At 41.9% G+C, this 27,386-nt stretch overlaps 1 protein-coding gene, 1 long non-coding RNA gene and 1 other non-coding gene across 8 annotated transcripts in view; 2 read left to right on the forward strand and 1 right to left on the reverse strand.

The window, feature by feature from the left end:
- The window catches only part of LOC133508256 (uncharacterized), a 44,016-nt gene extending 40,327 nt beyond the window's left edge, over positions 1–3,689 (reverse strand). Inside the window, exons 1-2 of one of the 4 annotated variants that reach the window (XR_009797010.1) lie at positions 3,416–3,689; positions 1,692–1,829 (exon numbers count right to left, since the gene is read on the reverse strand). This is a non-coding gene — a long non-coding RNA (uncharacterized LOC133508256). Of the gene's footprint in view, positions 1–1,691; positions 1,830–2,027; positions 2,086–2,899; positions 3,164–3,415 lie in introns of those variants that run through there. The other 3 variants (XR_009797009.1, XR_009797011.1, XR_009797012.1) reach the window with 3 other exon arrangements.
- sh3rf2 (SH3 domain containing ring finger 2) lies at positions 1,733–26,142 on the forward strand. Of its 3 annotated transcripts, none has more exons than XM_061834003.1 (11): positions 1,733–1,843; positions 3,696–4,076; positions 10,110–10,406; positions 11,511–11,606; positions 12,507–12,884; positions 23,440–23,558; positions 24,086–24,256; positions 24,456–24,730; positions 24,814–25,112; positions 25,433–25,737; positions 25,837–26,142. In XM_061834003.1, the coding sequence occupies exons 2-11, from the start codon at positions 3,738–3,740 to the stop codon at positions 26,015–26,017; spliced, it is 2,460 nt and encodes an 819-aa protein (XP_061689987.1). In that variant the 5' UTR covers positions 1,733–1,843; positions 3,696–3,737; the 3' UTR covers positions 26,018–26,142. The 3 variants fall into 3 exon arrangements, with proteins under 3 accessions (XP_061689987.1, XP_061689989.1, XP_061689990.1); XM_061834005.1 differs by having other exon boundaries at positions 1,791–1,921; XM_061834006.1 differs by lacking the exon at positions 1,733–1,843 and adding an exon at positions 3,342–3,481.
- trnai-gau (transfer RNA isoleucine (anticodon GAU)) lies at positions 14,007–14,079 on the forward strand. The gene has a single exon. It is a non-coding gene; the product is annotated as a tRNA-Ile (tRNA).
- Positions 26,143–27,386: the final 1,244 nt, after the last annotated feature.

Genomic DNA, 27,386 nt, shown 5'->3' on the forward strand with positions numbered 1-27,386 from the left:
CATGGTGGAAGCAAACTCCAAAACAAGCAGCAGTTTGGCGGATGGCAAACAATTCCGATGCTAATATATGCACTTGCTTTAAGCTGTTTATTGCCACTCCATGTTGAACTTTACTAAACATAAAATACAAGCCGCATAACCTTCTCTGACAAAACTCTGCTAACTTAATTAATACTAGTGCACAATCCAGCACACCATAAATGGGAGTCATGAAACTGGGATAAATTTTGCCATGTTAAAAACCCTTAAGCAATCAATATTTGAACGCAAAGGCTGCATCAACACATGCAGACTGGTCGCCAGTCAATTCCAGGTGTGTGCACACATCGACACTAAAAATGCCTTTCTCCTTGGATTAAAAAAGAGCCCTTTTTTCTGGATTCATCAATACAGTATTATCAAAAAATCCTTTCCGTCATCAATTTTATTTCTCTCTCGCTTTCTTTTTTTTTTTTTTTTTTTTTTTTTAAATCTGACAGGCATTTATTTGAGTCCTTGGGAAAATTGTGCTCCCACCTTGGCCCAGGCCGCCTTGCTTCTCCGTGCAAAAACATGCGCAGAGGTGTGTTGACTTTTTATACGCACTGTAGCCTCCCTTTACTTTATTTTTTAACACTAATATTATTGACTGGGTGGCACGGTGGGGCAACTGGTTAGAGTCTTGGAGTCAAAGCTCTGAGGACCAAGGTTTAATCACAGCCCCCGCCTGTGTGGAGTTTTCATGTTCTCCCCGTGCCTGTGTGGGTTTTCTCCGGCCACTCCCGTTTCCTCCCACATCCCAAAAACATGCATTCATTGGTGACTCTAAATTGCCCCGAGGTGTAATTGTGAGTGTGGCTGTTGTCTGTCTCTATGTGCCTTGCGATTGGCTGGTAACCAGTTTAGGGTGTAACCCGTCTCCTGCCCGATGACAGCTAGGATAGGCTTCAGTAATCCCTTGACCCTTGTGAGCATAAGCGGCTCAGAAAATGGAAGGATGGAGGTTAGTTATTACCTGCAGAAAACCGATGCAAGCAGGACTGAGAGGCAGACGTGAGAACCACTTTAAAAGCACTATAAACATGTAAACGTTTGTAATTTTAAGATGTGAGAGCCCAATATTTTTTGAAAATCTATTTGAGCAATACATTTCCTTTACTATTTTTAATTTGTATGAGGGTAGCGACGCGACGCAGCGGTTCGATTGTGATAAGAGTTGACAATCAATCTACAGTATTTAGGTGACCACTGCATCCAAAACGGATAGACAGCGGGTGGACGCCACGCCGCTGCATGGTCATTAAACGCACCACCAGAGGGAGACCATGACATATGACAAAAGCTCTAAACCGGCGATAATGTCCTTTACACCCCATCGATATTTTTAAGAGACAAAGTTGATGAGAGCAATTTTCCTCGGCAAATTTTCCGATGAATTAAAAGTACTAAATGTCAAATTAATTATACAAGACGCTTGCGGCTTCTCGGGTCGGATAATGCGGAAACCGGAATATATTGAGTGACCTCGGTAAGTAAATGTGACTAAAATAATTAAAGCGTCGTGTAATTTAGCCTGCGCCGCCTCGTAATTAACTTCTTCAGTGTGTAGTGACAAACGGTTTAGCCCATTAAGGGTTAACGTCGACGGTAGTGTAATTCGATACAGTTACTGCTGAGCACGGCGGGTGCTAAGAAGGCGTTTGTGAGGCTACCTGTTGCTTGCAAACGTTTTGTTTCCACTCTCCTCACTCAGGTGCGTCGCGGTCGCCATTAGCCGCCGCGAATGGGAGGACGTCATGGCGGCGGCCGAGGAAAAACTTGCCCGTACAGTTGGGAGTGGGTTCGGCAGCCTGGGGACGAGCATGTAAGTTGTGAATGTCAGTCTCCGCCGTTCAAACCAAAATCTGCCGCTCGCGTACGTGGACACACTTTCGCTGGTCAGGTGAGTACCGTATGTGGCCCATGATGTGACCATCAAGTACAACAATGTGTTTTGTTTTATTTTTTTGTTTTTAGACGTGACCACTACTACCCAGGGGTCTTATTACCTCTGCGTTTTTGTGACAGGGACAAAACCTTAACTGTCTTTCATCAGTTGAGTTGTTTTGTTTGACAGTCAGTAAAGGCGGGACCAAGTCATGCACACATTCAAAAATTCATTGACGTATGAACAATTCAACACAAGATTGTGATAAAATGAAACAAACAAAACAAAACAAAAATTAAAAACTAATATAAGACAGCATTATTTTGTACAGGACTCTAGTAGGAAGAATAAAGTAAAGCACAGGGTTTAGACACTTAATTAGAATAAAACGCAATGATTCATAAGTACCTGTTCACCTTCGTGAAGGAATGTGAGTTTTATTGTACTACATTACTTTAAAGAAAGAAGGACTCACACTCAGTGTTCCAAATAAGAGGTCAAGTGCTTGTTTCTTGATATTTGTCACTGCCAGTTGACAGTTGTTTACTGTTAAACTGACAGATACAAAAAAAAAGAGAATAAAACCTAAAAGAAACATCTAATGATGGTCTGTTAAGTTAATGTCATCATATAACGTCATAGATTTGCTCATGATAATGAGCACGTTTATGGTAATATGAACCTTGAAACAACTGCATCTTTAACACACATGACAGCAGCAACATAAACGTTATTATTATTGTTTAGTTGGGCATCTTCTCCGCATCTTCTTGCTTTCTTCCTCTAATAATCTCGATCTCTCCCTATAGCCACCAGTGCTGTCCAGCATGTCGTGGCGCAACTGTGGCAAAAATCGTGCAAGTCAAATCATTACTTGTGTTAAGCAAGTTGTGCAAGCTTTCTCATTATCAACATATATTTGCACATTTACGCTTTGGAGGCCACTACAACATTCACTAAACTAACATGTTAAAAATCATGTAAGTGCCAAACCTTTTTCTGGAGTGTTTATTAGTACCGGTATGTCTTCTCAATTAAAAACATAACCAAGATGCATCAGCCATTTATACTGTGTATACAGTAGGAAGATGATGTAGTTGATGAAGTTGGATATTGTGTCGTCATTGAGTTGCAAACATAAAAGGTTCCCATTTCACTCCTCTACTAGATGGCGGCACGGTGGGACAACTGGTTAGAGCGTTGGCCTCAGAGTTCTGAGGACCTTGGTTAAATCCCGGCCCTGCCTTTGTGTAGTTTGCATGTTCTCCCCGTGCCTGCGTGGGTTTTCTCCGTGAACACACCCTCCCCACCCAAAAAAAGCAACAGCAGTGCAGCTGTTTGTCTCTTTGTGCCCTTTGATTGGCTGGGAACCAGTTCAGGGTGTACCCTGCCTTCTGCCTGTTGATAGCTGGGATAGGTTCCAGCACTCCCCGCGATCCTCGTGAGGATAAGTGTCAACGAAAATGGATGGATAGATATATCTTTTGGAGTTTCCTCCATGATACATACTTGCTTCATGCGGTGGTCTCTCCCCTTCCCCTCAACATCATATATATCATACTGCTGGGTTGCCAGGTTTGCATGCAGCATACATTTTTTTCTTTATAAACCAAAATACTACCTTGACATGCAGATTTTAAAATGTAAACAGGCAAAACCTGTCATGAATTCCAAGTCAAGTAGTCTTTTTCAAAAGTTTTAGCCAAGCAAGTCCTGAGTCCTAAAATTGTTGACTTAAGTTCGTCTTGAGTCTCCTGCCTCTGCTAATATGTCTCCTCCTGTCTTTCAGTAAGGTGGATTAAGTGACCAAGGAGTTCCAGTCCCCACACAAATGGAGGCGCTTTCCCTGATGGACTTGCTGGAGTGCCCACTGTGTTCAGAGCAACTCGATGCGTCAGCCAAGGTGCTGCCCTGCCAGCACACATTCTGTAAAGCCTGCTTGCAGAAACAAGAAGCCGCTCACTCGCAGCTGATCTGCCCAGAGTGTAGAACTCCCGCCAGGGCTCGGACGGTGGATGAGCTACCGGCGAACATCCTGCTGGTGCGGCTCCTGGACGGTTTACAGGGGTCAGCGGGGGCAAGCCGGAACTCGCACTATGCTGTTCCCTTTGCCAGGAGCAGTCAGACTGTTAGGGAGGGTCATTACAAAGCGCATCAAGGCCACAAAGAGGTCGGTGTGTGTGTGTGTGTGTCTCTGTCTCTCTCACTCTCTCTCGCGCTTGCTGAGTGCTGCATTGTTTGCGAAAACTGGGAAATGTTCATCTAATGACATCAAATAGAAAATGAGGAAATTTGGATGTACCCCAGCTTCACAGTGATTCTATGGAAATGTAACACCGACAGCTGGGCCTGTCACGATAATTACTATATCGACTTATTGCTGGATAAATAAAATGGACAGGGTAGTTATTTTGCAGGGCTCATGCACTGAACTGATGGCAAGTTGAACAGCTCCACTGTGAAGTGGCTTGCTGTTAGCAGCCCGGCTAGTATGTATTAGCTCAGGGGTGTGCAAAAAAATTTGACAGGCGGGCCAAGTCAGAAGCAGACCTTTAAAAATCTATCCATCCATGCATCCATTTTCTTAGCCACTTATCCTCACAAGGTTCGCGGGAGTGCTGGAGCCTATCCTGGCTATCATTGGGCAGGAGGTGGTGTACACCCTAAATTTGTTCCCAACCAATCACAGGGCACATATAAACGAACAACCATTCGCACTCAAAATCACACCTAAGGGCAATTTAGTGTCCAATTAATGTTGCATGGGTTTGGGATGTGGGAGGAACCCAGAGTGCCTGGGGAAAACCCACGCAGACATGGGGAGAACATGCAAACTCCACAGAGGCAGCGCCAAGATTTGAACTCTGGTCCTCAAAACTGTGAGGCCAACGCTTCAACCAGTTGCTGCACTGTGCCGCTAGATATGATATGATAAACAACAACAAAAAAACATTGTTGTGTTAGTACTTAGATTTAGTTAAAATGGCAACTGTGTTGTTTTGTTGGTCACTTTTTTTTTGCCTGTGTATCAAATTCTGGCATTGGTTTTATTGTGCCAATTCTCAGCATACAAGTGGCAGGAATAAAAAAAAAAAAAACCCTTAGCGTAATATATTAGCGTTAAATGAATTAAATCAGTACAATTAGTGCAGAACTGACATGACAACACAGTACAGTAAGAACATAAACAAGCACACTATTCCAGTACACTTCTGTCAAGATTCTTAAGTGACACACATGGATATTGATTGTGCTCCATGCTGGCAACTGTGTTTGTGCGTGTGTGCAACAATACATCATTCTACGTTTCACTATCGGCTTAAAAATTCTGATGATGTTAGTAGACTGGCTCATAATTGGGAGGGGAGCATTGCTGCCATGGCGAAAGTGACCTTTCATTACCTTATTTAGTGGTCTTGTCATAATCAATCAAGAGACTCTCACAAGCCGTCCATCCTCCTGTCGACTTCTTTGGCACTGGCATTCTGGGCTGTCTTCTTTACTGATTTATTTATTTATTTATTTTTTGCCAGCTTGCTGTTGTGTGGATTAGAGGGATGAAAGTGTTGAAAGCAACCTGGGAATCTGCCCGTATCCTGCATTACAACATATGGGCGATGTTGCCAGCTGTAACCCGAGTGCAAAGTTTAAGACCAGAGACTCGCTGGCCATGTGCCTTTGAATTGAAAGTAATCGTCATGGCCCTCGTTTAAGCATCCAGTTATGTTTAGGGCCGTATGAAGATGCACTTTAGTCACCGAAATGTCCTGCTGTCGTCACTGATATTGTAGTGGTACTTTTGATGCCACTCTGGTACAGGCAGCGTGGGTTCATGTCTCACCCACTGATGGTTTGAACAAGAATCTTTGGCCGCCTCGATGTATATGTGCCCTGCGACTGACCAGGTTGTAGTCTGCACTTCGCCTGAATTAAGATGGAATAGGATACAGTGCCACGTGACCCTGATTTGGACAAACGGTGTAGAGAAATGATGGCTGGATGAAATATTGTGCTTCAGCGGCTTTTGTCTGGCTGGTATAGGTGAATAAATCCCGCTTCTACAGTTACAGCTACGATGCACCAGGAATGCAGTGTGAAAACTGCTTTTGTTGACTATGGACTTCTTGTCCTAATTCAGTTTTATACTTGGAATGATCAGCCAATGTTAGTCTTACAGCAAATGGTAAAAAAAAAAAAAAATCTTAACTTTTTTAGAGTCTGACATGTTGTTGACTGTTTCCTTAGCTTGAAGTTTTCCCCCCTGAATTTAAGTCAGCATTATCCGACAACTGTTAGGAGGAGCCCTCTAGCAAACAATAGTCTACTTTTTAAATGTTTTTATGCATTTTCTTTCTTCAGTGTATATCAGTTCCCAGGTGTCCTCCATAACATCATTCTTCCATCAAAATTTCAAAGGGACCACAAATAATGGACACATTTTAGCTGGGATAGGCTCCGGCGCTCCTGTGACACATGAGGATAAGTGACTTGGAAAATGGATGGAGTCAGTCCTATTTTTTTTTTTAAATAATTTATTTAAACAGGTTTTCAATCAAACTTGAAGAAAACTGAAACCCATCTTTGGATCAACAAAGAACTGTATATTTTCAGTCACTCGTGATGCTTATCAATTTGTCTCAATTGAGGATATAAGAAATGCAGAGAGAGGCCATTCCAATTGTGCATCATTTAAACCATTCATTGTTCACAAGTCTGGTTGTAATCCTCAACCTCGGTTCAGTGAAAGTTCAAAAAGCTCGTCCGAGTTCAGGAGGGGGGGAGTCTCTGATCGTATTGCTATTTAGACGCAGGAGACAACCTCCAGTTCAGAATGGGGTTATATAACCAATTCTACTTATCCTCTCCATTGGACCAGGCTTCACAAAATGTAATTTTAGTGTGGTTTATTTTAAAATAACATCAACCTGGTCATGAGAACCCCGCTGTGCCTGAGAGAGAAAAAAGGAAGCAGGTGTTTTAGTATCTTCACTCAGCTGAGTGTCCTATTAAATTCTCTTCAAATACTGGATTAAAAGGGAAAAACATCAGGAGAATAATGTGTCCACAATATGATTTTGTGAAAGTAGGCTGTTGATGATTTAATTCACTTATGTAAAATTCCGTCTTTGAAAAGATATTTTTAATATTTGCCCCTCTCATTAAGCTTAATAAGATAAACAGAATATCTTATAAAGTGAGCTGTGATCATTATTTGGATGGAGAGTAAGCACATTGACAGCTGTGCTATGAATTAAGCTTGTAAAAATGATGACGGTAGATGGTTTGGCCCTTCTACTCTTGGTATTTAAATTACTGTATTTGTTCAATCTACAAATCTACCACTTCTCAAGGGATCCATTTCAAATCATCCATCCATCCATATTTTTAGCTGCTTATCCTCACAAGGGTCATGGGAGTGCTGGAGCTTATCACAGCTGTCAACTGGCTGGAGGTGGGGTACACCCCGAATTGGTTGCCAGAGACAAACAGCCGCACTCACAATCACACCTAGGGGCAATTTAGAGTGTCCAATTAATGTTGCATGTTTTTGGGATGTGGGAGGAAACCAGAATGCCCTGAGAAAACCCAGCCAGGGATGGGGAGAACATGCACACTCCACACAGGGAGGGCTGAGATTGAACCCGGTCCTCAGAACTGTGAGGCCAACAGTTTCCAGGTGCGCCAATGTGCCGCCCCTCTTCAAACCTTTGAAGAAAATTCATCTAAGTAACCTTGACAATTTATTTGGTAATAATTGACAATATAATTTCATGTATTTTTTTTTTATATGAAAAACTCAAGTCAAGCTGCCACCTTTTAATCCATTTATTTATAAATTGTTTTATCTTATGTATATGTTTTGTCTTTCAGTTTTTTTTTAATATACTGTATATACTTTTTAATTTGAACTTCGTTTCCTCATGAGAGTCTCCCTAGCTTCAGGGATGTCATCGTGCAGTTTCCCTGGGCGCAGTGACTCGAGCGCTTTGCACAATGTGGAGAGTCCATCCTGGTGTGCCCAGGTCATGTTGGTCTCTTTGGTGGCATCCACTTTGGCGCCTCTGTCTGTGGACGGCTCGCACAGGTTGTCTTTCATTACCCGAATCCTCAGCTCCTTGCCATTGCTCTACACTATTAATCAATAAGTGCTGTGTGTGGGTTCGTGAATGTGTTTGGGTGTGTTATGCATTTATATGTGGGGATTGCAGAGGTATGTTGTCTTGCCATTTTTTTTTTTCATTTTATCCCTGCAAAGTGCTTAGTGTTGCATTTTAATGTTGGAAAACGGCTGTAAATGGATTTATGCACACTCTCTCCAAGCTCTCCATTGTGTGGGTATTGTGATATCACTGTAAGGAAACTATTATCAACCACCTGATGACGCGGGCAGGTTGAATTTGGTGTCATGGATACGGAAACACCCTTGATTTGGCTGACTTGCTATTGCCCAAGTCCTTCTGGCTTATATCCTGACACCCATTTATCCTATCAAGGCTTGACATTGTCTTATTTTTGTGTTTGTGAAAGAACATACTGTTTTTATGCAAATGTTTTACTGTTAAAAATTCCTCTCTTAAAACATACATTTTCATAGTTCATGGTATAGTAAGCTAAAAGGTCTTCCTCACAAAGGGTTAACCAGTCTAACGTTCCTGGGTTGATACTACAACCCCAATTCCCATGTACATGGGATATTGTGTGAAACAAATAAAAACAAAATACAACGATTTGCAAATCATGTTGAACCTATATTTAATTGAATAGACTACACAGAGAAGATAATATTTAAACTGATAAACTTTATTGTTTTTAGGAAATAATCATTAACTTGGAATTTCACGGCTGCAACACAGCCATGCCAAAAAAAGACTGAGAATGTTGAGGAATGTTGATCAAATATGTGTTTGGAACATCCCACAGGTGAAAGGGCTAATTGGGAACAGGTGGGTGCCATGACTGTGTACAAAAGGAGTTTCCCCGAATTGTTCAGTCATTCACAAGCAAAGATTGGGTGAGGTTCACCTCTTTGTGACACTGTTCCTCAATGTACGATTGCAAGGAATTTAGGGATTTCATCATCTGCGGGCCATAACATCATCAAAATGTTCACAGACTATAGAGAAATCTCTGCATGTAAGCAGCAAGGCCGAAAACTAACAATGAATGACTGTGACCTTTGATCGCTCAGGTAGCACTGCATCAAAAACTGACATCAAAGTGAAAAGGAAGTCACAACTTGGGCTCAGGAACACTTCAGAAAACTAATGTCAGTAAATGCAGTCGGGTATTACATCAGTAAGTGCAACATAAAAATCTACTATGCAAAGCAAAAGCCATTTATCAACAACACCCAGAAATGCAGCTGGCTTCTCTGGCCCCGAGCTCATCTAAGATGGTCTGATGCAAAGTGGAAAAGTGTGCTGTGGTATGACGAGTCCACATTTCAAATGATTTTTGGAAATAGTAGATGTCGTGTCCTCCAGGCCAAAGAGGGAAAGAACCGCCGGACTGTTATAGATGCAAAGTTCAAAAGCCAACATCTCTGATGGCATGGGGCTGTTTTAGTCCCAATGGTATGGGCAACTTTGATATCTGTGAAGTCACCATTAATGCTGAAAGCTACATAGAGGTTGTGGTGAAGGTGATCCAAAGGTTTTTGTGATCCAGGCAACATTTTTTTTCATGGACACCCCTGCCTATTTCAGCTGGACAATGGCAACCACATTTTCCATGTGTTAAGATAGCGTGGGTTCCTAGTAAAATAGTGCGGGTACTAGATGGGCCTCCTTGCTGTCCAGACCTGTCTCCCATTGAAAATGTGTGGCGCATTATGAAGTGCAAAAAAAGGACAATGGAGACCTTGGTCTGTTGAACAGCTGAAGCTGTACATCATGCCAGAATGGGGAAAAAATCCCACCTACAAATGTTCAACCGTTTATGTTCTCAGTTCCCAAACAATTATTGAATGTTAAAAGAAAGGTTGGTGCATCCATATCCTCATTTTCATGGCATTCATAAGGTGTATAGACGGTAAACAATCACAATGTCCTGAGAAAGGCATTTCAAAAAAGCATGGTTTCACTTTCTGGAGGTGGATTTCATGGCAAGACATACTGAAGCATAGTAGAAACGGATGTTAACAGCACTATGTGATCCGTGTTCGCGCAAATAAGTCTGTGGGTGATGTTCTTCTGTTCCTCAGGTTTCTTCAAGAACTTCAATCCATAATCAACAAGGAGATTCAGAAGGAGAGCTTACTCTCTCCCTTGTTACCGGCATTGTGCCGAAACACAGAGCGACACCGAACGAGGACTGGGTCCACAGACACATTAGTGACAATATTGGCACATCTGTCTCGGCCGGAATGCCACATGCTGCCCCCCAGACGCCTCTGTCACTGCCCCACCAGCAGTCGCCGGCTCTCTGCCGCACACTGTGTGACTTCAGTCCCAATGAGATGAACGCGGAGACCAGCGATGCTTGCCTTAGCTTTCGTAAGGTACAGTTTGTGTCTCACAGTCCTACATAATTGATGCAGTGTCAGAGTTTCAACATCAATAATGAACATCAATGGCCTGATTTACTGAGATCCCAAATCGAAAATGAAGCCACTTTGGAAATTTAGCATTTTTGGCAGATGAAATCTTGATTGGGATCAGTCAGTTGATCAACTTCCATATCTGTGTCTGAGCATTAAGATTCATACCCATTTACCTTAAAAACTTTAAGTAAATCAGGCCTCAAGTGTTTCCAACTTGTACAGGTTGTAATTTTATTAGGAACTTGCATGTATTTAAATGTTAAGACTGTGATGTGATTAACAATACCCTCTGAGCTTAGTTGAATTACATTATGCAGCATTTGCATTCAAAATTTTAAATGATTCTCTGAATAAATTTCGTGTGCTCAAAATGTCAGAGGAATCAGGATTTACAGGACACCTTTCACCCTCGTAACTGCCCTGTTGAAAAACTTTTCTTTTCTTTTGGGTTATTGATAACCTCCTCAATTGTGAGGGACCACTGTATAAACATTTTCATGGGAGTTGAACTGTGGTACCTTGGTTCTAGCTAATCAGGATTTTATCTTTCAAAGGAAGATAGCAAATACTTTTATATTCCTTTGACTTGTCCTTTTTCTGACAAGTATGTAAGCTCACTGGCTCGCTGTGGTCTCTCATTTCTTACATCATGCTGAGCACAGGAAGTTGCTTCTGGTACTAAAACATAATGGCCATGGACATTTTTTCCCCACTTTGCTCTTTTCACTGTTTTGCAGCATTCATTGCGGTCTGAAGGATTTCTGAAAGAGTTACGTAAGGGCGCCTTTGCTGTATGCTTTCCATTAAAGCACTTGCTGCTTGCCTCTCTTTTCTTATTTTTTATTTTTATTTTTTAATGGAGATGTTTTTTTATAGAGGCAAGGCTGTTCGCAGAACAGGGCTTGGCCTTCAAAGAGGTAGCGAGTTAATGCCTCTTGAGTACCCAGGGTCTAATCTTAGCATAAAACACTGAGCTGTCATTTAATTTCCAACAGTGTCACATCTCTGCTCTGTCACTTTTGCATCCATTTAAGTTTCCTCGTGCGTGTTCGTGTTCTACAGGGCGACATTCTCACTGTTATCAGACGGGTGGATGAATACTGGATTGAAGCCAAACTTGGCGACAGAATAGGAATTTGCCCTCTACAGTTTACTGAGGTGAGTTCTCTCCTCATGGTACATGCCATCTGTAGATCCAATGAATTTGAGAGCAGTTCCAGGTTTCTCTGTCTTTTTTTTCCCATACAAGTCTTTGGATTCATTCCAAAGTGTCACTCTGTGGCTGCAAAATGCTGAGGATAGAAAGCTCATATTTGAAGCCCTGCTGTGTATGCAGATGCTCAATAGCTAGGTTCACGGGGCTGGCTTAGCTGGCTGATTGTCATTTGTTTTCATTTGAGCTTCCTGACTCGGGAATAAACCTGATCCACACTGGGACACATTGCTGGTTTGTGTGGTGGGGTTACCTCAACACATTGGCATCTGAGTTCCCTCACTTGCCTCTTTTTTTGTTATCTTACATCTTTCCTAACTTATTTTCCCAAACACTTCCCCACCCCTTTTTTTTTCCTCTCCTTGTTTTACTTCTCTGTATCTTTCTCCTGAAGCTCCGCCTCAGCAGTCTTCCAATCTTTTGTACCTCTGGACTCTTTCATCCTCCTCTTCCCTCTCCTTGTGCTGTGCAGCCAGGCGTGAAGGCACAGTAATGCTTTCCCTGCTCGGATGGCATAACAGCACATCACTGTGGTGAGCGAAAGCATTAACCCAGCCGTTCCTGACTGTGACTCTCTCTATTTCTTCACCTTGCCTCCCGCTATTCTCTCAGTGGCAGTCGATCTTCCAAGCTTACTGGCTGCTACTTATCTTCCTGCCTGCCTGTCCAACAAGTTGGAGTGGGTGAGTGGAGTGATGAGCAACCATGTTTAGACAGCTGCTTCGCTGCTCAGCATTCAGCCTGTCAGGTGCTAGTGACAGGCAGACTTTGAGAGGCTTTCCTTGTTTATGTGCGGGCCGTGGGGAGCTGACATCACTTTTCTTTTCTGCATCTATCTTTCCCAGCTAAACTCAGTGGCAACCAAACTGGTGGAAGGAAAGAGTCCGCGGAGGAGTGACTCAGCAGAATTTCCGAATCGGACGGGAAGCAGGAGCAAAGAAAAGGGCCCAGAGGGATCCAACAAGACCGCGAACCACAGAGTGACGCCAATTCCTGCAAAAACACCCCTTACCAATCCCGTGGCGCCCTCCAACCCACGCAAACAGCCGAGTCCCAGCAGCAGCAACTTTTCTGTGGATCCAAAGATCAGCGGCTTCAACTTCAAGCGAGAGTCTCACCGCTCCTCTGTGCGGCCCCGTGCCCGTGAACACGCGCATCCCTCGCGCAATAACTCCCAGCGAGTTCGACGCCACTCTGACGGCCCACACAGACACCTGTTACTGGTGAGTCGCATGCCTTGATTGTGTGTTACAATTTCGTTGTTCTTTTGTTTTCTGTTTTCTTGAGGTCCGCTGTGCTTGACTTAAATCCAAAGAGTGGCTGACAAAAGTGGTAGTTACTCTAAAGTCTAGAGTCTAAGGTGATAGATGTTTTCATTTGAAAGAATCTGTTAGTGCTCAGGGTCTTAGGGTGGGGACCAATGCTGTAAGGCTCAAGGAATGAAAACAAGGGTGGTACCCCGATGTTAGCCTCTGCATGAGCGTCTCTTTTGAAGACAAAACACATGTGGAAAGGGCTAAGATTTTAAGCTGCTGGGTTGGAATAAAACTTTTAAAATATTTGTAATCAAAATCCCGGGACCTGAGCCAGAGATTCTTCTTAGCGGTGGATGTGGGTCTTTTTCCTCTTCCAACAAAAACACAGCCTAATCATCACAGGGAAGTTGTAACTCAACAAACCAAAACATTACAAGGCCCTGAGAAAAATACATAAAAAAATAAAAGATCTATAAAACAAGATGTTAACATCCCATCAGTCTTTAGATTTACTGTAAATGCATGTGCTCTATAGCCAAAACTTTAGACAGACCTGGTTCAATACAAGAGCCACATTGAAAGCTGCCTTTTTCAAAAATGTCTTTTGGTTGATGGTGTGCTCAAATGTATTAAGTCCATTGAAGCTAAATTTTTCATCAAAACCACTCAACTGGAATCAAAAATTCAAAACATTAATTAATGGAATAAATTCATATGAAATCAGTTCAAATGTTGATATTGTAAAAGTACATTACAGTTGGAAGTGAAATATAACTGCTTAAAAAGTGGCTCATATTTTTTTTTAAAAACATTTTTTGTCGTAGTTTGCAGCGGTGGAGAACTCCTTTTCATTTCAGTATACTTGCAGCTGTTTCTGTTATTTGTATTTGCATAATTTGGCTTTTTCAGAAGGGCAAAGTGTTAAAAATGTACGCCCACACTAAGAGAGCATACTGTTAAGTCACAAGCCCATTGCTGTTTTTGTAATACAATCATTTTTTGATGCAGCTGTTGCATCACCTTGCCATTACTTTATGTACCCCATATAGTGTACAGAGAATTGATAATTTCATTTCTTATGGCAAATGAGGCCCCGTAGCTCAGTGGTTAGAGCACTGGTTTGATAAACCAGGGGTTGTGGGTTCGTATCCCACTGGGGCCTCCACTCCCTGAGAAGGGTTGCGTCAGGAAGAGGATCCGGCGTAAAAATTGTGCCAAACATATATATGCGTTCATCTGAGATGATACGCTGTGGCGACCCCGAAAGGGACAAGCTGAAAGAAACACACATGGCAAATAACAGTGATCGAGTAACGTGACAGAATGATGGATGGGTGATGTAGACCTCTGGCTTACAATTTGGATTGTATCCCAAACGAGACAAGGACATTTGGGAATGGGCAAGGCAAGGTTACGTGTACAGTACACCGGATATGTTGTGCTCTGATCACCTCAGCAGAAAAACGTAAAAGGACACAATTGAATGTTACTTATGTGCTGACTATCCGTTTAGAGTTTTTTTTTTTTGTGGGCGTTGGACACCACTTAATGAGGAAACTGCGCAGAGTCACAGTAAGGTTACGCTGTTGCAACATAAAAGCCGCTGCGAGGTTTTCAGAGCATAACTTTCTGCCAAGTGCCCTGCTTCCTGCGATAATGACTTCCTTTGATTTAGATGAAATTTAACTTCTCTGCTGTGCACTTATAAATACCACCCCCCCCCCAAAAAAAAAAGAAAAAACATACCTCATGAAGGTCTGAAAGTGAGATAAAAAATATGAGAGAATAATGGTATAGTTTCATCTTGGGAAGAAAGAATGAAAAGATTTGTGAGCTGTGTAAGTAAGTAGGAAGATGAGGAAAAATAAAAGATACTGTAGATTCAGCGTGTAGGAAGCTCAGAGAGTCCCTCAGTGTGTCTGCTTATCTCTCATGCTGATGATGATGAGTCACTGGTGAAATTTGTTATATAACGGAGCGCCATCTCACTCTCTCCCCCACTGCTTTAAAACTCCTTCCTCTTCACTAAGCAGGTAACATCCACTCACACATCAGTGGGTTAGTAAGAGAAGACAAGCCCTACTTTCTTTTAAAGAACTTTGTCCTGAAACATGATGCCATAACCAAGAGCTCCCTCAAATTAAGTTTTAGCTAACTGAAGATGAAACAACGGTTTCCTCCAATATCCCCAAAACATGCATTATGTGGTGTCTCTTTTCATTAATGCATTTCTGAAGGTATTGATGGAAGTTGACTACATTTGTGTGACCTACAGGTGACTAGCTTCCTTCAACTCGTTCAGTGTTACGACATACTCATCGTGCCTTGATGTGTCCCCAGAAAAAAAATAATCACACATGGACAAATCAGGGGGCCAAGGACTGTCAGCAAACCTGAAAATAAACTGGTTACTGGAAGGAAGACTAAGTGCGGCTATTGAGTCTCTGGGTGTGTGGGCGTCGCCCCATTCTATAGCAACCACACATATCGCATAGGCATGTGTCTTTGTTGTAATTCAGGCACAAAAAAAGTTTTTTTTATCATCTCAATGTAACACTTGGAGGACGGGGGGGCATAGTAACACAGCTCAAACAAGACCAAAAACCACAGACAAAATAAACAGAGCAATGTTGGAGAGAGTGAAAGTCAACTTCCATCAACACCCTTTCCCACACTTGACTGTGTTAAATGTCTCAATACGAACACATAAAGCATAAACACGTCATAAAACATAAATCAAAAGAAATATACTTGATCAATAATGCCTGTTAAAATGTACATGCAAAGACAAAACAGTTACCTGATAAGAAACAAATAGGATATGAGATGTATTTGATTTGAACAGTTTTGTGTGATTGGGACATTTAAATTATCTTTGAGTTATTGGAGTATTGTTTCTAAATGAAAACATGGGGAATTGGCATCGTGGATTAAAAAAAAAACAAAAAAAAAACAACAAATTGGTTTCATGTGTGTTTCCAAGTCCCATAATACCTTTTATTTAATAGCTGGTTGAATTATTTCATTAGTGGGGACGTGCCCCAATGGTAGCCTGTGAGAACATATATGAAAGTCCCCAAAACTTTTAAAATGAACAAATGCTCATTATATATATTAAATATGATTGTCGCATCATTTTTTTGACATACACAACCTCAAAAGACTTCAGACATGCTGAAATAGCCTCTGATTGGAAGAAGGCTCTGCACCTCTGATTTATACTGTAAGTCCCATACTCAGCAGATAGTTTCTCTCCCTTTTTAAATATATGACACTGCTGGGTCATTGCACTCAGCAATTGCGTGACTGCTGCTTGAGTAAGACGCCCTCTTTGTATCTGATAAAACACAGACCAAGAATAGAAGATGGACACAAAGGAGTGAAAAGACTTAAATAATTGAATACATGAAGAATGCATTGTTGTGCTCTTCTCTTGCTGTTATTTCTTGCAAGGAGTTACTGCTGTCAGAAATGATTAATTACGATCATTATGTCAGGGATTTGTTCACATTTAACTATCTTACAAGTCAAAATATTGCTCTTTGGCAAATCTGCCTCAATGTTCTGAAGTCCCATATGGCCGAGATTTACTTCCATCATGTGAAAGCTCAAATGTCTTCAGGACATACTCGATGCCTTTTATCTATTTATTTCCATGGATGGCTCACAGCTCTGCTTTTCACAAAGGACTTTTAGGTAATAGTGATGTCTTGAAAGATGTTAATTATAGGGTTTTTTATGTTTCGTGCTAGCGTTGAATGCAAGTGTGCAGTATAGGAAATGCAGCCTAATGGTCACAGAGCCTCAGGGTCCAGGCACCTGCTATAAAGGGAACCTTTTGCTTCACTGGGCACTATTAATTCTTTAAGCACTAGGTGTGCTTTTAATAGCATCAAGCTTGCACTGAAGCCATGACAGGGAATATTTCCCAGTTTTATAACAAGTGTTAGAAGTAGACTGAATTAAATTAATCAGTGGATTGATTGTACACTTTCCAACCACAATTTAAGGTAGTTGCACAGTTGAATGAGGTCCAGTATGAGAACTGTATCAGAAATTTGGCATCTGTAGACATGACCAAAACTTTTACAGCGGTAGATTATATGCGGTTCCAAAAAAATATGGAATTAATAATTGTGAAATTATAGCGTTTAGTTAAAAGCTGACTGTAGAAAAGGCTAAAGTAATGATAGCATCATGCAAAGCATAGCAAAGGTGCCACTCAGTGTGATCACTCGTGATGATATGAATCATGTTGCGGTCTTCACAGTAAAAGTTTCTCATCCCAATCAAACACCTGACCTCTTGGTAATTTTGGATTGACGCAATTCGTTGCACTGAGTATCTCTATATTTAGAAGAGTGACTCAGGTAGTACTTTTCCCATATCTAATGTACAGTGCTGTCAAAAAGCATTGGCCCCCTTTCTCAAATTCTGAAATTTTTGCATCATTTCCCCACCTTAATTTTCATCATCATCAAGCAAATGTAAAAATCAGACAAATATAACCCAAGTGAACTTACAATGCTGTTGGTCATTTCATTTATCAAGGAAAAAAATATATTAAAAATTACTTGGCCCTATGTGAAAAAAGTCATTACCCTTGTATTAAATCACGAATTAATTGTGGCTACTCAATTTTTGGTTAATTTGCACCTATCACACCCAAGTCTGATTACCTTTATACCTGTTCAATCAAGAAAGAAGTGTCCCAATAGAATCAAGTTGGACAAAACCGCCATGGTCTGTTTTACTTCAGGTTATGTTTAGTTTTGGTTCATATTTTCCTGTGGCCCATGTTGTTCATGTCTGGTGCTCATTTAGTTATGCCCACTTGTTCTCTTCAACTCTCTCCCTCGTCAACCAATCAACGGCCTCTAGCCGCTCGTATCGTGTCCAGGTTTTTCGTGTCTGTCTCATCAATTTGTTTGTATTTAGTTACCTATTATCTTCCTCTTTTGGGTTTACTCAAGTGTTATTTTTTTGGTTTTGGGACTTTGTTTAGTGAGATTTTTCCATGTGACTTGGTTGTCTATTTCTGTATTTTTGTTGTTGTTGTAATTCCTGCATTCCTCCAGGGCCTCCCTGCATCCCTGCATTTGTGTCCTCCACAATTAAGCTTGCCTTTCAAACACCATGAAAGCCCAAACCGTGACAAAAACTTCTAAAAAAGAAAAATTCCAGAACAGTCACCAAATAATTGACATTAGTCTGGAAAGGGTTACAAAATTCATTTTTTAAAAGTTTAGGATTCCAACGAACCACAGGGAGAGCCATTATCCGTTGATGAAGAAAACATGGAACAGTGGTGAACCTTCCCAAGAGTGGTTGCTTTACAAAGATTACCTCAAGAGAACAGCAATGGCTCATCCAGGAGGTCACAAAAGAACTCAGGACAGCTTCTCCTGGACTGAAGACCTCCCTTGCTTCATTAAGTTCTCTGTTCATGACACAAGGAAACTGGGCAAAAATGTCATTAATGACAGAGTTCCAAGGTAAAAATCACTGATCATCAAAAGGAACAGACCTCATCTTATAAAAAAAAAAATGTAATGATTCCTTGGAAGAATATTTAATGTTCTGACGAGAGGACAGTCGAGGTTGTTGGAAGGTGGGTGTCTCATTATAATTGGCGTAAAAGTAGCACAGCATTTCACAAAAAGAAAATCAACCCAGGAGTTAAATTGGTGGTGACAGCATGAAGGTCACAGGTTGCTTGCTTCTTCAGGTTCTGGACAGCTCTCTGTGATAGATGGAGCCATGAATTGTGCTCTTTAACAGAAAATCCTGAAGGAGAATGTTCAGATTTCAGTTTGTGACATCAAGATGAAGCAAATTTGCGTTCTGCTGCAGGCTAATGATTCCAACACACCAGCAAGTCAACTTCTTAATGCCTTAAAAACAAATGAAGGTTTTGGAGTGACCTGGTCAAAGTCCAGACTTGAATTCGATTGAATTGTGGTGGTACATAAACTGTTATTGGTCAAAACCCCTCAATTTTTGCTGGATTAAAACAATTCTGCAATGCAGAGTGTCCCAAAGTATCTCCACATAAATGCGAAAGACTCATTGCCAGTTTCAGTTGTTGCTGCTGAGGATGACCCAACTAGTTATTAGGTTTTGGTGGCCATTACTTTTCCACACAGGCCGAGTAATTTTGAACAGTTTTTTTTTCTTAATAAATGTAATTACCATTTAAAACCAGTATTTTATGTTTACTTGGGTTATATTGGTTTCATGGTCTTAAACAACGCGAAGAAACTGCAAAAATGTAAGAATTTGAGAAGGGGACCAATAATTTTTCACAGCACTGTATATGTCACTTATGGAAGTGAAACTTTGCGTCGCACAATGCAACTTGGGAAATAACAAGGACGGAACAATAACTTGGCTGGGGAGTTCCTCCTTTAGTACAGGTGCAGTACTCAAGTAGTACTCACAAAGTGTCACATTGAACAAATGTACATGTAAAAGCCCTTAACATTTTATTATACATATTATACAGTAACTATACACAATAATCTTCTTTTCCTTTCGGCTTGTCCCGTTAGGGGTCGCCACAGCGTGTCATCTTTTGCCATCTTAGCCTATCTCCTGCATCTTCCTCTCTAACCCCAACTGCCCTCATGTCTTCCCTCACCACATCCATAAACCTTCTCTTTGGTCTTCCTCTCGCTCTTTTGCCTGGGAGCGCCATCCTCAGCATCCTTCTACCAATATACTCACTCTCTCTCTCGCTCTGAACATGTCCAAACCATCGAAGTCTGCTCTCTCGAATCTTGTCTCCAAAACATCCAGCTTTGGCCGTCCCTCGAATGAGCTCATTTCTAATCCTATCCAACCTGGTCACTCCGAGCGAGAACCTCAACATCTTCATTTCTGCCACCTCCAGTTCTGCTTCCTGTTGTTTCTTCAGTGCCACCGTCTCTAATCCGTACATCATGGCCGGCCTCACCACTGTTTTGTAAACTTTGCCCTTCATCCTAGCAGACACTCTTCTGTCACATAACACACCAGACACCTTTCGCCAGCTGTTCCAACCTGCTTGGACCCGTTTCTTCACTTCCTGACCATACTCTCCATTGCTCTGTATTGTTGACCCCAAGTATTTGAAGTCGTCCACCCTCGCTATCTCTTCTCCCTGTAGCCTCACTCTTCCCCCTCTACTTTTCTCATTCACGCACATATATTCTGTTTTACTTCGGCTAATCTTCATTCCTCTCCTTTCCAGTGCATGTCTCCATCTTTCTAATTGTTCCTCTGCATGCTCCCTGCTTTCACACCGCATATGACAATATCATCTGCGAACATCATGGTCCAAGGGGATTCCAGTCTAACCTCATCTGTCAGCCTATCCATTACCACTGCAAACAGGAAGGGGCTCAGAGCTGATCCCTGATGCAGTCCCACCTCCACCTTAAATTCCTCTGTCACACCTAAGGCACACCTCACCATTGTTCTGCTACCATCATACATGTCCTGTACTATTTTAACATACTTCTCTGCCACACCAGACTTACGCATGCAGTACCACAGTTCCTCTCTTGGTACTCTGTCATAGGCTTTCTCTAGATCCACAAAGACACAATGTAGCTCCTTCTGACCTTCTCTGTACTTTTCCACGAGCATCCTCAAGGCAAATAATGCATCTGTGGTACTCTTTCTAGGCATGAAACCATACTGTTGCTCGCAGATACTTACTTCTGTCCTGAGTCTAGCCTCCACTACTCTTTCCCATAACTTCATTGTGTGGCTCATCAACTTTATTCCTCTATAGTTCCCACAGCTCTGAACATCCCCTTTGTTCTTAAAAATGGGAACTAGAACACTTTTCCTCCATTCTTCAGGCATCTTTTCGCCCGCTAGTATTCTGTTGAATAAGTTGGTCAAAAACTCCACAGCCATCTCTCCAAATTGCTTCCATACCTCTACCGGTATGTCATCAGGACCAACTGCCTTCCCATTTTTCATCCTTTGTAATGCCTTTCTGACTTCCCCCTTAGTAATCATTTCCACTTCCTGGTCCTTCACTCTTGCCTCTTCAACTCTTCCTTCTCTCTCATTTTCTTCATTCATCAACTTCTCAAAGTATTCTTTCCATCTATTTAGCACACTACCGGCACCAGTCAACACATTTCCATCTCTATCCTTAATCACCCTTACCTGCTGCACATCCTTCCCATCTCTATGCCTCTGTCTGGCCAACCTGTAGAGATCCTTTTCTCCTTCTTTCGTGTCCAACCTGGTGTACATGTCTTCATATGCCTCTTGTTTAGCCTTTGCCACCTCTACCTTTGCCCTACGTCGCATCTCGATGTACTCCTTTCGCCTCTCCTCAGTCCTCTCAGTATCCCACTTCTTCTTCGCTAATCTCTTTCCTTGTATGACTCCCTGTATTTTGGGGTTCCACCACCAAGTCTCCTTCTCCCCTTTCCTACCAGATGACACACCAAGTACTCTCCTGCCTGTCTCTCTGATCACCTTGGCTGTCGTCGTCCAGTCTTCCGGGAGCTTCGGTTGTCCATCGAGAGCCTGTCTCACCTCTTTCCGGAAGGCCGCACAACATTCTTCCTTTCTCAGCTTCCACCACATGGTTCTCTGCTCTACCTTTGTCTTCTTAATCTTCCTACCCACCACCAGAATCATCCTACATACTACCATCCTATGCTGTCGAGCTACACTCTCCCCTACCACTACTTTACAGTCAGTAACCTCCTTCAGATTACATCGTCTGCACAAAATATAATCTACCTGCGTGGTTCTACCTCCGCTCTTGTAGGTCACTATATGTTCCTCCCTCTTCTGGAAATAAGTGTTCACTACAGCCATCTCCATCCTTTTTGCAAAGTCCACCACCATCTGCCCTTCAAAGTTCCTTTCATGGATGCCGTACTTACCCATCACTTCTTCATCGCCCCTGTTTCCTTTACCAATATGTCCATTACAATCTGCACCAATCACAACTCTCTCGCTGTCTGGGATGCTCAGAACTACTTCATCTAGTTCCTTCCAGAATTTCTCTTTCAACTCTAGGTCACATCCTACCTGTGGTGCATAGCCGCTAACCACATTATACATAACACCCTCAATTTCAAATTTTAGTCTCATCACTCGATCTGATACTCTTTTCACCTCCAAGACATTCTTAGCCAGCTCTTCCTTTAAAATAACCCCTACTCCATTTCTCTTCCCATCTACTCCGTGGTAGAATAATTTAAACCCTGCTCCCAAACTTCTAGCCTTACTACCTTTCCACCTGCTCTCTTGGATGCACAGAATATCAACCTTTCTCCTAATCATCATGTCAACCAACTCCTGTGCTTTTCCTGTCATAGTTCCAACATTCAAAGTCCCTACACTCAGTTGTAGGCTCTGTGCATTCCTCTTTTTCTTCTGACGCTGGATCCGGTTTCCTCCTCTTGTTTGTCTTCGACCCACAGTAGCTGAATTTCCACCGACGCCCTGCAGGTTAGCAGTGCCGGGGGCGGGCGTTGTTAACCCGGGCCACGACCGATCCGGTATGGGATTCTTTAGATGAACGCTCATATTTGTTTGGCACAGTTTTTACGCCGGATGCCCTTCCTGACGCAACCCTCTGCATTTATCCGGGCTTGGGACCGGCCTACAGATTGCACTGGTTTGTGCCCCCATAGGGCTGCATTAACTATACACAATAATGTGAAATGGATATCAGGTACTCTCACATGCTACCTCAGTCGGTACATTAGCACAATCTGAGATCCAATACAGTGTTCAAAATAATAGCAGTCCAATCTGAGGCCAATCAGAATAATCCAAGTTTTCAGTATATTTTTAGTTGCTAAATTTCAAACAACTTACCAGTAGGTGCAGTAAATTCTCAGAAAACCAACAAGACCCAGCATTCATGATATACACAATGTTAAGGTTGGGCAATGGCACAATTTGTTTAAAGGGGTATGTTAAAAAAATACCAGTGTGGCTTTCAATCTGTGAGGTTATCGATTTTGTGCAAAACAAGTGTGAATCAGGCCCATATAGTAGGATGAAGCCAGTACCTGGCAACTTGTTTGACATGTAGCAATAAAAAAATATACTGAAAACGTAGATTAATCTGGTTAGTCACATTGAACTGCGGGTTGGAGAACTACACAATAGAGAGGTGCATTGTTGTTGTTTTCACATTTACTTGTAGAGCTCTAGGCGAGAAGCAAAATATTAATTACTTTCAGTATGACGCTTTGATGGATCACAATGGTAAAAGTTCAATTAAATGCATCTCTGGTGTCAAGAAGCAATTTTTGATTGCACTTTTCCAGTGGGTGTTATTAAATTGCGTTGCTGTACGTAATGAGGCCAGTAAGTGTGTATTGACGTGTGTTTCTTTCGACTTGTCCCTGTGTATTGATATGCTGTGGAAAAGATCAGCGAGTGAACTTTTGGAATTGCCCAACACCACCCTGATTATTTGTTATGAGTGTGCTGTGGTTTAAAAGTTCAACCATCCTCTTTAAGTACATGTTTTTCCTCCATTTTGTTACAGAGTGAGAAGATGGCCAAAGAGGCTCCACCCAACATCTCGATGGCTCTGTCAAACCCCCAAATATCTTCCTCTTCTGCAGACAGCAAAAACTCCAATACACAGCAGCTCTCAATCAGTGTGTGAGTCCATGAACAAAAACTCTCCATCATAAAACCTTTAACTGTACAAGCAACAGTTCAGTACCAACCATGCAATCATAAAATGTAACCACTCTTAGGATTAACATGTAAAACAATGACAATGGTGGAGCCACTATCAAAACAAAAAACAAAACTTAACCTTGACCATAACAGGGGTGACCAATGTCATAAGCTTTGAATAATGTATCTTCCAGTATTTCTTCGGTTCTTTAGTGTTGGGAAAAGGCTCTAAATAGACAATCGAGCGCCCCAGTTATGATTTAATGCTCAGAACTGAGGTCTTGCAAGATCTTCCGAGTGTCACCCATGACAGCGATTCAAATCCCTTGAAGCTTAGTGAGACTTTACAGTATTTTTGCCCAAAACATTAGTCAAATTCTAATTGGTTTGACCTTAGCAAATTTCAGCTTGAGTGGTCAACGGTCTAAACAAGTTGAGGACATTTAGAATCCCATATTAGCTTCCATTTTGTTGTAATAGTAACATGAAACATCTCACCCTTTAAGGTGTGCTGTGCTGTACTCCTATAAACCGCAACGCCCAGAGGAGCTTGAGCTGAGGAAAGGCGAGATGGTGGGAGTGTACGGAAAGTTCAAAGAAGGATGGCTGCGTGGGTTGTCTCTCCGAACGGGCAAAGTGGGCATCCTGCCCAGCAACTACATTACTCCTGTGCTCAGGTGAAAGGTCCCACTCCCTAACGGCAGTATGTGTCAGCCAGAAGATGCTTGGATGTTTATGCAGTGCATTTCTGTGGGCGGGAATATGTTTAATCACTAAACATGCTAAATGTATCACACTCATAACATTATATAAAAGGATCTGTAGAATGCTCTGTTTAAAGTGTGGATAACTTTAACTTTCTGTATCTCATTGCAGAACATCAGCCAGACTCCTGGAGACCAAAGCGGCAAACGCATCATCACAGCACAATCCAGCAGCGGCAAAGAAGCACACAGCTGCTCGGAGTCCTGCTGTGGTCCTTTCTCCTGATAGGGTAAATACTGATGGAGCACTGTACTCAGCGGGACAGGCCTCACATGTGCCAAATGGAGCACAGCACGCAATGTCATCCACAGGTGCTGGAAAATCATCCTTCTATGGGACTTCACCGGGTTGGGAGACAGTGAGACGACTCTTTAACTCACATAGAGGTGAATGAACAACGAGTGCATCTGGTAATTTTCATTATTATTGTGTGATCATGTTACCTAATCATTTTGATTATGTTTACCAGCATCCAATCATTCATCCACTCTGAATGTAACCTCCAACTCGGAGCACTTTGCACAAGTTCAGGCATCCGGATACTCGCCTGCCATGCAGAGGAAGAAAAGCAGTGGAATTTTAGCCAATTCTCGACGACCAGGAGGCTGGATGAGTGAGCCAACAGTGCTCTCTGGTGTCCTACCGTCAAAAGACAGGGAGTTCACCCCCTCACACGAGGCAAGGTGTTATCAGCCTGAGCGCCATCTGTCCAGTGGTCCTCACTCAATTCTTGTCAGACCTGATTCACACAAGAGCACTGCAGACAAGGTAGTGCTCAAATTAAGTTATATAAAGTAGTTCTCAAATTAAATTATATTTTAGGCTGTCATTTTGCCAGATCCACTAGACTGGTTTCTCATGTAGTGACTGGACACCATTTTCTGCTGATCTACTTATTTCAGGGTATCCGTGTGAAAGGAAATAGTGTCTATTTTTATCAGTATTAAAATGTTTACACCGTTCATTTCATCTGTGTGACAACTCTAAAACTACCTTTGAAAGTAAAATTATTTTCATTATTTTATTATTATTAGTTTCATTTACATTGCCAATATGAATTGTTTCATTAATGTCCTGGTTGTTTCCAGCCTGCCAAGTCAGTGCGCTTCCTCACAGATGAAGACACCCTACCTCCACGGCTCCGGACCTCCTCCTGGTCTTCAGGAAGCCAGGTTCCATCCAACTTTGCCCCAGCACCTCCCCCACTTGAAGTGTGGGCACCATCACTCACCTTAGGGAGGGATGGACCTGGAATCCTTCTCAAAGATGGAAAAGCTCCAACTGTTAGGAAAGGCATGGAAACGGTTCTCTCTGATCTAAACTCAAATTCACAAAAAACGATGTCATTGCAGTCATCAATGTCAGCTGTGTCGGCTCAGTTCAGCCCCACCAGGTAGTTTGGGAATTGGAACAACCATTCACAAAAGATTTGTTGTTTTATGATGTGTACACGGAAATGCTCACAGTTTTGGGGTTCTTTTCTTCCCCACAGACACAGAGTGACTTCAACACATCTAGCCCAAACAGACTCTGAGCTCAGTCTGCTTCAAGGAGAGCTGGTCCTTGTCCACAGACCTCGACCCGACGGGCGTCTCTTGGTTACTCAGGAGACCAGTGGCCAGACGGGCCTGTTTCACTGTAGTATTCTTCACGCTCTGGAGAGGCTCACTTGACTCTTAGTTTAATTAATATATTTTTGAAACCTTTTGCCAAGATCCAGCAGTTGAAATTGCCAAAAGAGATTGCCATGAAGGACTTTGTTTTTGGTCCCGGGAAAATATTAAAATTGATGGATATATTTTGTGTTTCTTCAGTGTATGAGCATGTACTCTTATGTCTCACGTCTACTGAGAATTTGCACATAAACCCACCAAACAGTGGTTACCACGCTTCTGCCCATGTTCCATACAGTACATACTGTCCCCTCCAAAAGTATTGGAACGGCATGGTCAATTCCTTGGTTGTTGTTGAATATACCTGAGGTGTCAAACTCATTTTTGTCATGGGCCACATATTACTCACGGTTTCCCTCAGAGGGCCTTTATGACTGTGAAACTCTAAAAATCTATAATCGCCTCATCATATTTACACATGAAATTTATGAACTTGTTTCGGAAACAGAAATCAAGAGTAATGTTTTTTTTTTTCAACTATTGTTGTTTGGTAACAGAAAAATGCATGTAATGTCTCAACATTATCATTTATGATTTGACAATTAGACATTTTGGTACAGATTTTAACAAAATTAATTGAAATTGATGCATAAGATTTGCCTTTGTGGTCCACATAAAATCATGCGAAAGTCCAGATAAGGCCCCCGGGCTTTGAGTTTGACACCTGTGGTCTATAATGAAGACGTTTGTATTTCAGATCAAAAGATATGAGACAAAGGTTCAGAATTCCAGATTCTGTTTCATGGTGTTTATGTAGATGTGTGAAACAAAAGAGCAATTTTTGTTCATAGCCACCTACTTTTCAAGGTGCTAAAAGTATTGGAACAGATATGATTAAACTAACTGGAAGTGAAAATAATTTTTTGGTTTTTAGTTGCAATAACTGCATCAAGCCTGCAACCAGTTGAATTCAGACTGTTTCTTTCTTCATTTGAAATTCTTTTCCAGGCCTTTATTTCAGTTCTTGTTTGACTCTGGGGGTGGGGAGGTTTGGATGCGTTTTTTTTTTTTTTGTTTTTTTTTTAATTGCCATACCTAATTGTTTGCCAACCTCCATAGGGCAAGGGTACATTTTTCACAATCCATTGTATGAAGAAAACAGTGAGAAGAAATATACCGGCTATAATTTTACCTGCCAATTTATAGAAAATTTCCATTTTTCAAACCGCTTATCCTCACAAGGGTCAAGGGGCTGCCAGAGCCCATCCCAGGTATTATTGGGTAAAAGGCGGACCACACCCTGAACTTGTCACCAGTCAGTCGGAGGGCACATATCGACACCATCACCGAGCAGGAATTGATCCCACCCTGCCTGCACCAAACTCAGGCGTGTGTACCACTACACCATCACTGAGCTTTACAGAAAAAT

The sequence above is a fragment of the Syngnathoides biaculeatus genome, chromosome 11, assembly GCF_019802595.1.
Source record: "Syngnathoides biaculeatus isolate LvHL_M chromosome 11, ASM1980259v1, whole genome shotgun sequence".
Taxonomy (NCBI): domain Eukaryota; kingdom Metazoa; phylum Chordata; class Actinopteri; order Syngnathiformes; family Syngnathidae; genus Syngnathoides; species Syngnathoides biaculeatus.

Bases quoted from the DNA above. Each gene is read 5' to 3' on its own strand.
- sh3rf2 (XM_061834003.1), top strand. From the start codon at position 3,738: ATGGAGGCGCTTTCCCTGATGGACTTGCTGGAGTGCCCACTGTGTTCA. The intron at 12,885-23,439 runs GTGAGTCGCATG...ATTTTGTTACAG, and splicing joins CACACAGACACCTGTTACTG to AGTGAGAAGATGGCCAAAGA. The intron at 23,559-24,085 runs GTGAGTCCATGA...TCACCCTTTAAG, and splicing joins CAGCAGCTCTCAATCAGTGT to GTGTGCTGTGCTGTACTCCT.